The 16,775-nt window shown below is 38.8% G+C and overlaps 1 protein-coding gene across 2 annotated transcripts in view; it reads right to left on the bottom strand.

Moving 5' to 3' along the window:
- LOC117334053 (S phase cyclin A-associated protein in the endoplasmic reticulum-like) overlaps positions 1 to 16,775 on the bottom strand; it is a 114,350-nt gene that overhangs the window by 32,308 nt on the left and 65,267 nt on the right. For both annotated transcript variants that reach the window (XM_033893483.1, XM_033893484.1), the window contains exon 24: positions 3,512 to 3,658. In XM_033893483.1, coding sequence (XP_033749374.1) covers positions 3,512 to 3,658 — 147 coding nt within the window. The remainder of the gene's footprint in view (positions 1 to 3,511; positions 3,659 to 16,775) is intronic.

The following is a 16,775-nucleotide window of genomic DNA, read 5'->3' as shown; positions in this document are numbered from 1 at the left end:
CAAGCTAATTACTCGTAATCAAATCAAAGAATGCTCAAATTAGCAGTTAGAAATTCTCTCAGGGATCGAAGACCCTGCCCACTATGGTTTTAGGCGTAAACAGCTCTGATTAAGATGGAATTTGGGAACTTTAATAGAGATGAGAATTGAGGGTATGGAATCAAGCCACACCCCCTTTTGGAACATACAACCCTTTAAGTACTATGTAACTGTGCGGGTGCTGGACTTATTTGTCCCCTAGGGATACACTGATGGGGTATGTACAGAGTGTGTGCAGAAGGAACAGTGTGTGCTCATCTTCCGAACTAACTTTAGAACTGCCTATGGCTAATGTGTCATTAACACCTTCAGTTCGTAAGCCAGAGAATGCTTCCTCACTTTAAATACCCTGTCTAATGGACTGGCATCGACATTACGAGGTGTAAGATTGAAAGGCGAAGAGAGTAAAAATCTCGTAATATAAAAATTACCACACAATCTTGCACAATGCGAACTGCTTAGGATTAGCCGAGCACAGCATGCACTTCACAAAAGATACACGTAAACTTGCAGTAAAAGTATCCACTTTCATTGTCGACCATATTGTATGAATGCCCATCAAAATCTTTTTCATACCCATACTAAGTGTTCAAGACCACAACACAGCCTCTGAAGCAGGATAATAAAAAAAAATCCACTGAGCTCATTTACGCCTTTTCTTTCTCAACAGATAATGGACAATATAAACATGGGGATTGCTGTTCATACATTATAAAATTTCTCTAAGAAAGGTTTATACCGTCGTTATGCAACATGAGACGACATTTGGTTTAATGTAAATGAAACAGAGATTTTAGGGATGTTAAAATTCACACCAGGCCGACGAACATAAAGTCTATTGAAACAGAGTTATACTCGTGACTTTTGTCTGGAAAATTCTCGCCCATATGTGTATTGAGAAAAAAATCATGTTTTGAATAACTTGTTGCAATATAATCACCATTAGAAAAAATGGGACATCAAGTAAAAAAAGGTTTTGTTCTTCATTATTTTGTAATTTTGTTTGATTTTCAAAAATTATTCTAAAAAATAAAACCCCTGAAATTATATAGTGTTAATAACCTTTTAAAACTTTTCAGTAAAAACCTGTCATCCTCTCTCCAAAAAAGAATCAATATCATTTTTTTTATCCAGACCTAAACCTTCATAGTCATTGTAAAATATTTCAACTTAAATGTGAATCAGTTAATGAATATATATCCATGTGATTCAAAACTACCAAAATAAATACCAAATACATTTATTAACCACTGTTAAATTTCGCCCTGAACAGTTGTAAGGACCTAGGTATCTTTTAATTAGACCTACTCTAAAATGCAAGGGTACCACAACTTCCTTTGCCTCAGCATGGTCATGGAACACACTGTGTAAAAAAGTATAGTTTAATGCTGGCCAATCTGACTCTCGTCTTAAAAATTATTCAACTCAAGTACTCTAGACTCCATTGTAGAAGTAATTTCTCTGCTGCTCCTGATGATTAGACACAACCAGCCACTAGTAAATTGATCATCAAGTAATGTATCTAGATAACAGACAATATCAGATCAATGAACTCTACACTAATGACAGCCACCATTTACTGGGAAATTTACAGTAATGATGGTAAATGATAATTCTTCCTTATCGAGATTGTAAATACAATAAATGACATTCATTATGAGCAGTATTTGCCGTCCTGACCAAAAACATATTTTGTCAGCGGCTATGTAACATCCGGTCGGTACATACAAACACTGATATGACATTTCCTATAAATCCATGATGTGAATCTTTTGCCCCTGGACATCTAGTCTGATGGAATTACTGCCACAAAATACGGACAAAATTTCAGCTTGTTTGAGTTGCGTAGTTACAATTTATCGTCAAGGCATTCTCACCAGGGTAATGGCCGGGGATGATCGCTTTTTCTCCATGCATTGTGTCATGATTAACATGAAGATGTACAACACATTACAGCCAGAATCAATAAGCCTGTTTTTCCATATATTCTTATCACTGAAAATCCGCCATTTGAAACAGAAATACCAGTCAACCTGTTTGTCCTGATTTAATGTTTTTTATACAATTAATCTTCCTATGTACGAAAACACACAAATCTCATCTTATTCATCTGTAAAATACCCAGGAAGTCTATGGTCTTCAAAAATGGGTCAATTTGATCCTACATGAAAGAGATCATATTTCTATAAATTATTTGTCTGTTGTGTGTTTTTAGTCTCTTTATAACAAGGGAATGAGCTCAAGAATTAACCGTGGCAAAATATGTCAAGTTATCCACATTCCTGGCAAATGATCCATATTAGTAAAAGTTATCCACATTCCCAAATCTTAAGACAAAGATGGCATCAGTATGAACAAAGGGCTATAACTCTGTATAATGAGGCTTGAGACATGATCTCAGTATGAAACGCCTTCCATTAATATACAAAACTGTAGGTGATTAACCAAACATGGGCTATGACCTAATAAGGGCGCAGGGCGCGGGTAAGTGACAGTGGGGGCACCCTTATTAAGATTTGTTATTCTGAAGTTATATGAAAAAGACTATACCTTATAGCAGAATACCCAAGGCTGTGGAGACGGTAAAATATTCAGTCATAAAAATATTCCAGATGAAGATATCTATTTATTATCATATATTAAACTTAAACATCACTTGAATATTCTTGTGAACTTGTAAATCATGCCAGCTGTTCTTTAAACCAGAGAACATGTGTTCCAGCATTTATGTTCAAATGGAACTCTTTTGTGTTCTATTTATAGACACAGGTGATTTCCCAGATCATATCAGACATCGTTTTCTTTGACCTAATACTTGATTTACGCTTTCTGTTCTGAACAACAGTTAGTTAACAACATGAATGAAGTCTTTTACTTTATCTTCAAATAAAGATGGTAAGTTATTATTTGTATGTGTGTTTAGTTTCGGGTGCACTTTGCACTAACATCTGCAGGAACAGACAAAATGTGGATAACACTCGTATTCCAGTGACTTAATTGGCTGAAGAAAATTGAACACATAAAGTAGCAAAACTTTTCACATGAATTATTACTTTTGAACACCATTTTGACACTCTGTCAAAGATTTTTTTCTTGGAAAAAAGGTAGGGGCGCCCTTATTAGGCCTCACCAATACTGTATTTTTCAATTATTTTGATATATTGTTTTTTATTGCAATGGTTTTAAAATCTTTTATATATTGTTTTATGGAGCAGTAGTATCTGAACCCTTATTGCCTTAATTGAGACAGCATATAGTTTATACCTACAATACATGACCTTGACCTAGCTGTGACCTTTTGAACTTCATATACTGACCCTGGCTGTTGCAAGGACATACAGCCATGATAAGATGAAATATTCAAACAATGACCTCAGATTGTATTTCTTAAAATAGAATAAATGTGTTAAGTGCAGCCTAAAATAAAAGTTTTCAAATTATCATGTAACTGGAGAAGTCCTGGTCAACTTACCTTTTTGACATGATTTTCGTCATGGAAACAAGCAGACCCAGGCTATGTTGTAGAAACTCCGCCCCTTCCTTGTCATCGTCTATTGGACCCTGGACACCCCGGAAATACTGTGTCAGCTTATCCACAATACCCACACTGATGATGTAGCTGAAATGACACAAAAACTCAGATTTTGAAATTATGAATTAGACATTGTGTATAATCATAATAGCTAAACCATGATAAAAAATATTAAAGATCACATATGTCATTTGACACAATTACTCCAAAAGTTGAGGACATTATTTCTGTTCAGGTGTTTATATAAGTACAGCAGTCTTTTAAAGGTTTGTATTTGTGCTACTAAAAAAAGAAAATAAGTTTTTACCAGTAAGTGTTATTCATCGAAAAAACCAGTGTTCAGTCTAAAAGGTTTTCACCTCATACACAAATCAATTTTTGTTTTAGTATTAGATGTCTTGAAATAAATCTGATGTAAAGTCACTGAAGGCTGAAATTCAAAATCAACATCAGCTTAAATCTTCGCCAGACATAGACGAGCAGCTGTATAAATAGGTAGCATCATTTATTGGGAAACAAGTCACAGGCATCCCTCAATTACAGTAAGTTGAGAGCATGATCTCAGACTCTTAATTAAATATTCATTTAACTGGCATTTTTTCTACTGCATAATTGTTGTCTATAGTAAAATGTATTTGTACAATATCATAAGATAGTTTTACTACTAGCTTTTTATTTATCACAGATTTGGAATAATACAGTTGGGTGACATGTATAAATCATTCACTAGAGTGAAATTACATAGATAGAAAAGAAACCAGAAAAATGTCTTAAGACATAAATGCCCCAACTGCCATGTTGTGACTTGTATAAAGTTTGACCAAAATCCATGAAAGAATGAAGTTGCTAAGCGTTTGAATTTAATCAGTTGATGATTGTCTATAAAAGCAAGTGTGACCTCCAACTTCAGATTTTGGAACCTTGAAAACATAACAATGTCCTAAGTTTACTCATACTTGTGACTTTTGTATAAAATCTGTCAAAGAGAGTAACTATATTCTACCAATACCATGGAATGAAAAGGATGCAATCTATTTCAAATATAAACTTCAATGAAAATAAAGATTCCTATTTAGGAATTATTCCCATGAAAATCTGTCCAAGTTCTACTTGAGAATGTAAGAACCTGTAAAAAGATTCCCAAATAAACCACGAATTATAATGATTAAAACCAAACACAGTGAAATCTGAGGGGCTGTTAGGAGTGAGAGCCACTAGGGACAATGACATCACTAACCAAACCGACCGTGACTGTCATCCAGGTATACAGTTTCATCTCCTGGCAATGAAAACCTATTTAATTTGTCACATTAACCATTCACAGCTACTGTACAAACAGTCATAAATTTGGGTCATTTTCATTCCCGCAGTTTGAATGGAAAGAAGACATCCATTACAAACCTGTGTAAATGAATCTGATGCTTGGTCCAGCACAGTGCTATTGTCTACCTCAGGTAGCTTGAGTCAGCCGAGTGTGCAAAATTAACAAACGACCATTTGATATTGTCTTTATTGAGTCAGGGGATTACGGTGTTGATGGATAAACAATGAAATGAGTTGATCACAAATCTATCAAACCTGATATTAATTCTAAAGACTCAGAATTCCTTCTATTCATTAGTTTCTACACCAACCCGTCTGCTGAATCGAAGTCAGTAATAAAATCTTGTCCGTCAATTCACGTTGAAGCTGCGATATAGAGACTTCCTAGCTTGGGATGACTATCAGATGAAACAAAACATAAAACTATTAGGTGAAAAGTTAACGGAAATTGGAGCAGGCCTTTCACAAATTAGTGTTTTTGTGTGAGTTTTATGGATGAGGGCTACCACCAGTAAAGTCTGACTCCACATGTGGGCTTGTCGACCAAGATTAGAACAGCTGATGTATCAAGTACCAGTCTAGATGCTGAGATGGACACTCATTTCCGGATAGGGAAAGTATGAATGGGATTTGTTCGGCCGTGACAGGATCCAGTCATTGAAAACGCAGCGTAATCAGTCGGCACGACATCTATATCCGTCGTCGTCGTTGGGTCCCGGGTGCGGGTATAAACTTCCGCCCTCTTTGTTAGAGCTGTGCGAGGCAACCAGCAGTACTGTGTCATTACACACAATCAAAAGACGTGATTAATAACCATACCAGTTATAATTCTATGTTTACCTCAAGAATTCATTTCAGAAAAATGTTAGTGTTAATCAACTTCAAATTAATACAAGGTAGACTACACAGATTGATGTAATCACATTTAAATTTACTTGTATGATAATGAGGCAGGTTTGTCATGAAAAATCAGGCTAGAAAAAAAACATCAAATGATAAAAATTTCCAATTTCTTCGTTAATCTGACTGAGACTTGCCTCACCATACACGACAGAACACTGACTACAGTCGGTGAGACTAAACCTAGTTAATGGGCAGAGTCATGTAGGTGGTAAACCAGTAACTAACAAAATGCCAGACCAATAGTCAATTAATATAATTTTTTTTATATATATACAGCCAGTCATCAGACATCTATGTGATATTGCGACAAATTCCACATAACTCCAAATAAAAAGCAAATGTGATCATTTACTCTAACCCATGTAGGAGGCTTGAAATATAATCCCCACGGATGTGATGAAGATTTTCTATATTTTACAAGATTATGTTCCCCTGTAGTAAGTTAAACACATCATACGATATTTCCTGTAATCACATTTCATGAAAATCATTATCTTTAATCCGTCTTAATTTGAAATCAATATTTCAGTGTAATCCTATCTAACGCTGTGTTATACACTGAGCCTTTTATAATGAAAAGATGGGGGCTTTGTGTTCAAATAAAGCATTAAACGATGTCATTCATGTGTACATCTACCGTCGCAAAAGTATCTTCCAGCATTGCATCAACGTCGCTGCATCTAAATCCGGATAACAATCATCGTCCATGGCTGGAATGAGACATGCCGTTCTTTGCCGTGTGGTTGAGTTCGTGGCAGAGCAGGGATTGTTGTCATGTCCTCGGAGCCCCAAATGTCGCTCGATGGAATCAAAAGTTTACAATAAAACAGCCACTGATGACACCCTTGGTTAAAGGCCTATCAATCATCATCGGGGTTTCCTCGCTATCCGTATATGCATCAGGATAGTCGCTCATGGAAACAGCCAGATTTCAAATCCATATTTACCATCAATGTGGCATCCCACTGTGGTAATGACACATCCTTTACTGTTAGAAGAGAAATACTGCTGCTTTGTCATCAAATTCATCAACACACCATATTCATTTTTAGTACCATTTAACATTAATACCGTGGATATCAACTTTAATGTCCTGTCATTTTCTATGAACACCAGAAAATATGACAGCTAGTTTCTACAGAGTTGAAAATGGATGCCAGATAAAGTAATAGTCCTACCGTTTATCAGATAACTTCCAGTTGTTTTTTGATATAGGCTTTTTCTGAGCTGTAATATTCAGAACAATGAAAACTACTATAACCAAGCATGCATATATGATAAAGTTATTCAGAATAATTCTTGGATACATAAGTTTTCATGGAACATACTGAACAAACAAATGTCTAGAATGAAAAGATTCCACTGTTACGTAGTAGTATAATATTGTCAGGTACACATCAATCAAAATCTCCAGCAGACTAAATCAAAGTCAAATATATAAACAGAAGTGTCCACTAATTGTCCAGACTTATGTGGTTCCACTCTACACAGTTCCAATATACAATATATAAACAGAAGTGTCCACTAATTGTCCAGACTAATGTGGTTCCACTCTACACAGTTCCAGTATACAATATATAAACAGAAGTGTCCACTAATTGTCCAGACTAATGTGGTTCCACTCTACACAGTTCCAGTATACAATATATAAACAGAAGTGTCCACTAATTGTCCAGACTTATGTGGTTCCACTCTACACAGTTCCAATATACAATATATAAACAGAAGTGTCCACTAATTGTCCAGACTAATGTGGTTCTACTCTACACAGTTCCAGTATACAATATATAAACAGAAGTGTCCACTAATTGTCCAGACTAATGTGGTTCTACTCTACACAGTTCCAGTATACAATATATAAACAGAAGTGTCCACTAATTGTCCAGACTAATGTGGTTCCACTCTACACAGTTCCAATATACAATATATAAACAGAAGTGTCCACTAATTGTCCAGACTTATGTGGTTCCACTCTACACAGTTCCAATATACAATATATAAACAGAAGTGATCAAAGTTCTACTAGAGATACAAACTTAATTGTCCAGACTAATGCAGTTCCACTCTACAGTGTTTCCAAACCAGTGAATGCCATTTAACATCAAATAATGCGTAACCTGTAGTTTTAAACTAAAACCTGTGTAATTTGGTTTAACCTATCAAATTACATACTCCCAGTATAATACCAAAAATCTTCATTCATCAATATCCATATCTAAATAAATTAACCTCTGTAATCAGAATGCCAGCTGCCCTTGTGGTGTCTAGTTTGGACAGGTTTAAGATTTCCCTTTCAGTCTACAAAGAAAAAGATCTCTTCCTATTTCAAAAGTGCATGAAATCTTAAGAAAACCGACAGAAATTGTCCTAAGATGTAACAACTGGCATAAGCGTGTACGCCACATACCACAGAAACACATAAATTTCATCACAGCCTGCTGTTGTTCATCAAGTCTTTAAACAGCCAACAAATGTCACACCGAAGTATCACTCTTGTGACCTGTGACCCTTACCACCCCTCCATTACCAATCTGTAGCCCCCTGAGGAAGGGAGGGGTAGAAATTTCAGGCGGATTTCTCTGTTTCCTATAACGATTATGTCTGGTACCACTGTGAATACCAACACACTACTAGTGGAGTCAGGCTGATTTTTTTTTATAATTCCAGGTTTTTTTTTAGCTGTAAATTGAAAGCAGACACTTTGACATGTGTCTTTGGAAGCATTGCCTGTGGAATCTGTTACCTATTGTGTATATGTTCAGACATAATTCTGTCAACTCTCTAAGGAATCAAATTCGGCAGATCTTTCTAAAGGGAAGCATTAAAGTGGTGTAGCTATAGTTCAGGTACCACCGATCTGTTTCTATGACCACCTAGTCTAAATTCTACTATGTCCCATTGCAGACACCACTTAACTGTCCCATCGTTCATACTTCACCTTTCTGGTGGTTGTCGACTATCCAGTCACCACTAATCTGTCCTGTCTACCCATCACTTTCTGGTGGTTGTCGACTATCCAGCCACCACTAATCTGTCCCACTGTCCACACATCACTTTCTGGTGGTCGTCGACTATCCAGTCACCACTAATCTGTCCCACTGTCCACACATCACTTTCTGGTGGTTGTCGACTATCCAGCCACCACTAATCTGTCCTGTCCACCCATCACTTTCTGGTGGTTGTCGACTATCCAGTCACCACTAATCTGTCCTGTCTACCCATCACTTTCTGGTGGTTGTCAACTATCCAGTCACCACTAATCTGTCCTGTCCACCCATCACTTTCTGGTGGTTGTCGACTATCCAGTCACCACTAATCTGTCCTGTCTACCCATCACTTTCTGGTGGTTGTCGACTATCCAGCCACTACTAATCTGTCCCACTGTCCACACATCACTTTCTGGTGGTTGTCGACTATCCAGTCACCACTAATCTGTCCTGTCTACCCATCACTTTCTGGTGGTTGTCGACTATCCAGCCACCACTAATCTGTCCTGTCTACCCATCACTTTCTGGTGGTTGTCGACTATCCAGCCACCACTAATCTGTCCTGTCTACCCATCACTTTCTGGTGGTTGTCGACTATCCAGCCACCACTAATCTGACCTGTCCAGCCACCACTAATCTGTCCCACTGTCCACACATCACTTTCTGGTGGTTGTCGACTATCCAGCCACCACTAATCTGTCCCACTGTCCACCCATCACTTTCTGGTGGTTGTCGACTATCCAGCCACCACTAATCTGTCCTGTCTACCCATCACTTTCTGGTGGTTGTCGAATGTCCAGACACCACTTAACTGTCCCATCGTTCATACTTCACCTTTCTGGTGGTTGTCGACTATCCAGTCACCACTAATCTGTCCTGTCTACCCATCACTTTCTGGTGGTTGTCGACTATCCAGCCACCACTAATCTGTCCTGTCTACCCATCACTTTCTGGTGGTTGTCGACTATCCAGCCATTACTAATCTGTCCTGTCTACCCATCACTTTCTGGTGGTTGTCGACTATCCAGTCACCACTAATCTGTCCTGTCTACCCATCACTTTCTGGTGGTTGTCGACTATCCAGTCACCACTAATCTGTCCTGTCTACCCATCACTTTCTGGTGGTTGTCGACTATCCAGCCACCACTAATCTGTCCTGTCCAGACACCACTAATCTGTCCCACTGTCCACACATCACTTTCTGGTGGTTGTCGACTATCCAGCCACCACTAATCTGTCCTGTCTACCCATCACTTTCTGGTGGTTGTCGACTATCCAGACACCACTAATCTGTCCTGTCCACCCATCACTTTCTGGTGGTTGTCGACTATCCAGACACCACTAATCTGTCCCACTGTCCACACATCACTTTCTGGTGGTTGTCAACTATCCAGCCACCACTAATCTGTCCTGTCCAGCCACCACTAATCTGTCCTGTCCACCCATCACTTTCTGGTGGTTGTCGACTATACAGCCACCACTAATCTGTCCCACTGTCCACACATCACTTTCTGGTGGTTGTCGACTATCCAGCCACCACTAATCTGTCCCACTGTCCACACATCACTTTCTGGTGGTTGTCGACTATCCAGCCACCACTAATCTGTCCTGTCTACCCATCACTTTCTGGTGGTTGTCGACTATCCAGCCACCACTAATCTGTCCTGTCCAGCCACCACTAATCTGTCCCACTGTCTACCCATCACTTTCTGGTGGTTGTCGACTATCCAGCCACCACTAATCTGTCCTGTCCACCCATCACTTTCTGGTGGTTGTCGACTATCCAGTCACCACTAATCTGTCCTGTCCAGCCACCACTAATCTGTCCCACTGTCCACACATCACTTTCTGGTGGTTGTCGACTATCCAGCCACCACTAATCTGTCCTGTCTACCCATCACTTTTTGGTGGTTGTCGACTATCCAGTCACCACTAATCTGTTCTGTCTACCCATCACTTTCTGGTGGTTGTCGACTATCCAGTCACCACTAATCTGTCCCACTGTCCACCCATCACTTTTTGGTGGTTGTCGACTATCCAGTCACCACTAATCTGTCCTGTCCAGACACCACTAATCTGTCCTACTGTCCACACATCACTTTCTGGTGGTTGTCGACTATCCAGTCACCACTAATCTGTCCCACTGTCCACACATCACTTTCTGGTGGTTGTCGACTATCCAGCCATTACTAATCTGTCCTGTCTACCCATCACTTTCTGGTGGTTGTCGACTATCCAGTCACCACTAATCTGTCCTGTCCACCCATCACTTTCTGGTGGTTGTCGACTATCCAGTCACCACTAATCTGTCCTGTCCACCCATCACTTTCTGGTGGTTGTCGACTATCCAGTCACCACTAATCTGTCCTGTCCACCCATCACTTTCTGGTGGTTGTCAACTATCCAGTCACCACTAATTTGTCCTGTCCAGACACCACTAATCTGTCCCACTGTCCACACATCACTTTCTGGTGGTTGTCGACTATCCAGTCACCACTAATCTGTCCCACTGTCCACACATCACTTTCTGGTGGTTGTCGACTATCCAGCCACCACTAATCTGTCCTGTCTACCCATCACTTTCTGGTGGTTGTCGACTATCCAGTCACCACTAATCTGTCCCACTGTCCACACATCACTTTCTGGTGGTTGTCGACTATCCAGTCACCACTAATCTGTCCTGTCCACCCATCACTTTCTGGTGGTTGTCGACTATCCAGTCACCACTAATCTGTCCTGTCCAGCCACCACTAATCTGTCCTGTCTACCCATCACTTTCTGGTGGTTGTCGACTATCCAGCCACCACTAATCTGTCCTGTCTACCCATCACTTTCTGGTGGTTATCGACCATCCAGCCACCACTAATCTGTCCCACTGTCCACCCATCACTTTCTGGTGGTTGTCGACTATCCAGCCACCACTAATCTGTCCCACTGTCCACACATCACTTTCTGGTGGTTGTCGACTATCCAGCCACCACTAATCTGTCCTGTCTACCCATCACTTTCTGGTGGTTGTGGACTATCCAGCCACCACTAATCTGTCCTGTCTACCCATCACTTTCTGGTGGTTGTCGACTATCCAGCCACCACTTATCTGTCCTGTCTACCCATCACTTTCTGGTGGTTGTGGACTATCCAGTCACCACTAATCTGTCCTGTCTACCCATCACTTTCTGGTGGTTGTCGACTATCCAGTCACCACTAATCTGTCCTGTCTACCCATCACTTTCTGGTGGTTGTCGACTATCCAGCCACCACTAATCTGTCCTGTCCACCCACTTTCTGGTGGTTGTCGACTATCCAGCCACCACTAATCTGTCCTGTCTACCCATCACTTTCTGGTGGTTGTCGACTATCCAGTCACCACTAATCTGTCCCACTGTCCACACATCACTTTCTGGTGGTTGTCGACTATCCAGTCACCACTAATCTGTCCTGTCTACCCATCACTTTCTGGTGGTTGTCGACTATCCAGCCACCACTAATCTGTCCCACTGTCCACCCATCACTTTCTGGTGGTTGTCGACTATCCAGTCACCACTAATCTGTCCCTCTGTCCATTTGGTTTGTTTTTGTTTAACGTCATATTAACAGCCAGGGTCATTTAAGGACGTGCCAGGTTTTGAAGGTGGAGGAAAGCCAGAGTACCCGGAGAAAAACCACCAGCCTACGGTCATTACCTGGCAACTGCCCCACGTAGGTTTCGAACTTGCAACCCAGAGATGGAGGGCTAGGGTTAAAGTGTCGGGACACCTTAACCACTCGGCCACCGAGGCCCTCCCCCTGTCCACCCATCATTTTTGGTGGTTGTCGACTATCCAACCACTACCAAAATCCTAATGTGTCACTCAGATCCAGCAGCAGCCATAGCTTAGTAACTTGTGTCTTTAATCAAGCCACCATATGCACTTATCCTTTGTGTCACTTTAATCCAGCTGATCCAATGACAGACTAAAGTTATAAAAATGTTTTTTTTCCTATATAAAAAATAGTTTAGTTCAGCCCCTCCCCGGGGGAAATGTGGGACCCAAGGACCATGAAATTTACAATTTTAATAAAGCATGCACCCCAAGACCCTTTCCATCCATGAAGAGTATTTCATTCTACCATATCTGGGTCTTTAGAAGAAGATTTTTGAAATTTCAGTTAATTTGACCCTCTTTGGCCCGACTCCCCAGTCCCTTGGGGTCAACCAAGGTCGATGTATGCACACCATAAAACTTCTATCAAATGCTAATAATTCTAACCAAGTCTGAATCATTTCCAATGGGAAGGAAACAAGTTATGCTCAAAAATGTTATTTTCCGATATGAACAATAGTAAAAGTTCAGCTCCTACAATATGTGTGTTTTGAAAAAAAGATTTTAAAAACAGTAGTCAATGTGACCCCTTTTGGCGCTGGGGGTTGAGGATCATGATTTACAATTTTGCTGGCATTTACAAAATTTCATCAAAAACGCTTCAGAGTATTTGAAAAGAAGTCGAAATTGTAAAAATGTTCACTAATGACAGACTTTTCCAGACGAAGCAAGATTGGAAAAGGTCATTGAGTTTTGCTTAGGTGACCTAAGAAAAGTCCTTACAAATGCCTTGGAACTAAAATTACATATATATATGAATATATATATAAAGCCATTTTCAAAGTGGAAAAAAGATTTTCTTCTTTTATTAAATTGATTTGTGACCTTGAACTTGTAGAACTTTATACTCTACATCAATTCTGCTATCTGCTGAGATTACATATATTTAATAGCCAATAGGGATAGCACCGCGACAATATGACGACGTCCTAAAACGTCCCTCTTTTCTTTATGCGAAATCTGCCAGCCAGACGCCCTGTAGTGATAAAACGCCGCCCCTGTTTTTGAGCGTTCTGACTGCCCGCGTCTTCTTCAGTCAATATTAACTGATCAATATCGCGTCCCTTTTGTTCATCAAGACCGAGATTCTGTCAAGCTCTATCATGTAAGCTCTGCATGCAGCCACACAATGGGCTCAACATGTATCACATATGTTGAAATAAACATCTAAAAATTTCAGATATTTTCTTTATTTCACATTTCATCTGAGAATTTTGTACTTTTTTAATATAAAAAAACAACTTAACTATCAAACAAACTGTTTGCCTTGCATATATTCCAATTTATCAAATACATAGAAATTATACAACGACAAAAGTCTAAACTGTTAAAAAAAAGTATGAATTTTGTTCCATGCTGGTTCTCAGCTGTAATGGAGCACCAAGATGTCTGCCCTGCAGTTCCCTTCACAGTGTGGCTTAGCGATACCGTCGCACAATTGGGTATTTATTTAACAAAAAAATGCCATATTATTCGCTTTTTTCTCTTCCTGTTTGCAGGTAGCATTCTACAAGATGTGTGATATGGCCACATTTTGGCGTTACGTAACCACAGTATCAGCAGCAACGGCACTTATGTGAGAGATGTGGGTAGCTAGGGCATCACCTTGTATCCTATCTATCGCACCACTATTTGTTGAATCTATGATACAGGGATCTCACTACATACAAATGTTTACACAATGATGCTTTTAATCTACAGCTATAAATTTTTCAAAAACTGTTTTCTGGCGAGCAATTGTCTGCCAAAAAAAAAATTATCAAATAAATATGTAGATATTTCGTTAGGTATAAAATATGGCATACCCAGCTTCACATGTCAGAATGAACAGCTATTCAGAATGGTACCTTTATCAGACCAAGACAAAAACTGACGTTGAATTGATTTTGATTTTTGTATGTTATGCTACTTCAATTGTACTAAATAAAACTTTTTAAAGAACATGGGATATTCATATTTGTTTAAAAATCAAATAAACAAAAAATGATAGGAAAAAGAAGATAATAGGTGTTTTTCTCACGTTAATCCTGATTATTTTACGAATACCATTGTTACTTCTGTATGTAGGTCATCTATAAAAACAAACCCCAGTTTCATCAATGTTCTTCAAATTACAAAATATCCCTAGAAAAGCATTATTGAAGTTAAAGAGAAAAACATTAAGTTTAGGGGGTTCCTTAATTTAAGGAAGATTGATTAAACTGGGGTCAGATCCCTAAACTCATCTGTGTGGTGTTATAATAATTTCCTCTTAATTAGACTTATTAGCACTGACCAGGCACTAGCAGACAGAGATTAAAACCCTTTGGTCACTTAGCAATATCAACTGTTGATAATTAATTGCACTGGAAACCTTTCATTGAGAATTTTTTGTTTTAATCTTCAATTTTAATTTACAAATACACTTGTCACTCAATACAATCACATGTTGAAGCATATTCGCACTAAAAAACCTTCCCATGGCACCACACAGAAAAATAAAAATAAAAAAATCAGTAAAAAATAGTATTACGTATGTAATCTTATGGGGTAAAAACCTGACGAAGGAGCTGCAATTTGTTAGAATTAAACCACAGTGACATATCAGCAGTATCTGTGATGGACGTTGCTGGTATCGGAGTTCCCCCCTGGGGCGGGCTACACAGGCCAGGGAACTAACCATATCACCGATAGGCAAATCCCACTATCTCCTCCCCAGCTGATAAAGCTACGGGCACCAGTGATAAAACTTTTCAAACAATCTCCCCATAACCAGATTACTTCCCGTATCTTTTTTTCCCCTCCTGCTATGAAATGACAAGAAAATCTAGTGATAAAATGCCAGGTTTTATCAAAAATAATACCAACAGAAATTCCTTCACATTAAAATGGACTACATGAGATGTTCTGTAGTGGCCGAAGGGACATAACTCTTGTTAGACGACTATTTTAAAAAGCTAAACTGGACTGGCATTTACACTTTTATCTGATGAAAGATCTCGGCATGGAAGTTTCACCTTTAAGTTTTGAAATAAGATAATTCCAACAATTTGCCACAGCATGCAGAATTACCATTACCCAGATGTATCATGAATGACACTTTAAAAAAAAAGATTATTGATCTAACCCACAGATGAAAAAACATGTCACCTGAGTTTAGTGAACCGAGTGTTTTTTAGGTAAAACCTCGGGAATCTATGATAAAGTTATATGGTTTCTGGCTGTTTTTCTCTAAATCAAAAAGCTGAGCCTTGTAAACTTGCACAACATGCACTTACATTTTTCAAGTGGACCATTCACAAATTCGGAAGTCACTAGACAATTTCAATTCAGCTTTTGTTATATTCTTCATTCAAGCAGTTTTATTTTCAGAGAGAATGAAATAAATATAAAAGTATTTACCAGATATTTTCACATATAAAAAGTTTAACAGAAAAAAAAGTTTACAAACTTGAGGAATTTCTACTTGTTAGTGTACAAAGTGCAGGTTATTTAACATAGGATGGAAATGAATTCTGACAAGTAATATGTTAAGCTATTTACATTTATATAGTTTTAAATAAATGTGATGAAAGATTAAAAGATTCCTGGAGTAAATGCCAGTACCAGGAATATGTAAACGAAGAATCCTCCTGTCACTTACACACATATAGTGGTGTTGACAAACTTCGGCAGTTCACTAGGGTAAAGTCATGATATCATCAAGTTGGGTCTGTACTCATGATCATGTAACTAAATAATGTGTTAGCTAGCAGTGTACCATGTTTTAATCTTACTCTACAATGTGAATATAGAATTTTAGACGTTTAAAGCTTGAGTGCTTCAACAGAAAAGTAAAGAAAGAATAATTAATAATTATAGGGATGTATGTAAACATATGTAAATTTTGTTTAAGACAATTGTGAAACAAGTTATATCAACTTATATTAATCATGCTTTTTAGCCGGGATGGAAGCACACAAGGGCTGGTGTGGGATGTGGTCAGGCAGGTGACCCCATACCTTTCAACAACCAATCAGAATTGAATCCTGGCCCCCATACCTTTTCACAACCAATCAGAATTGAATCCTGGCCCTCATACCTTTCCACAACCAATCAGAATTGAATCTTGGCCCTCATACCTTTCCACAACCAATCAGAATTGAATCC

Source organism: Pecten maximus, chromosome 9 (genome assembly GCF_902652985.1).
Source record: "Pecten maximus chromosome 9, xPecMax1.1, whole genome shotgun sequence".
In the NCBI taxonomy this organism is placed as follows: Eukaryota; Metazoa; Mollusca; class Bivalvia; order Pectinida; family Pectinidae; genus Pecten; species Pecten maximus.
The sequence above is the reverse complement of the archived record's forward strand: the minus strand, read 5'-3'. Positions and strand labels throughout refer to the sequence as shown.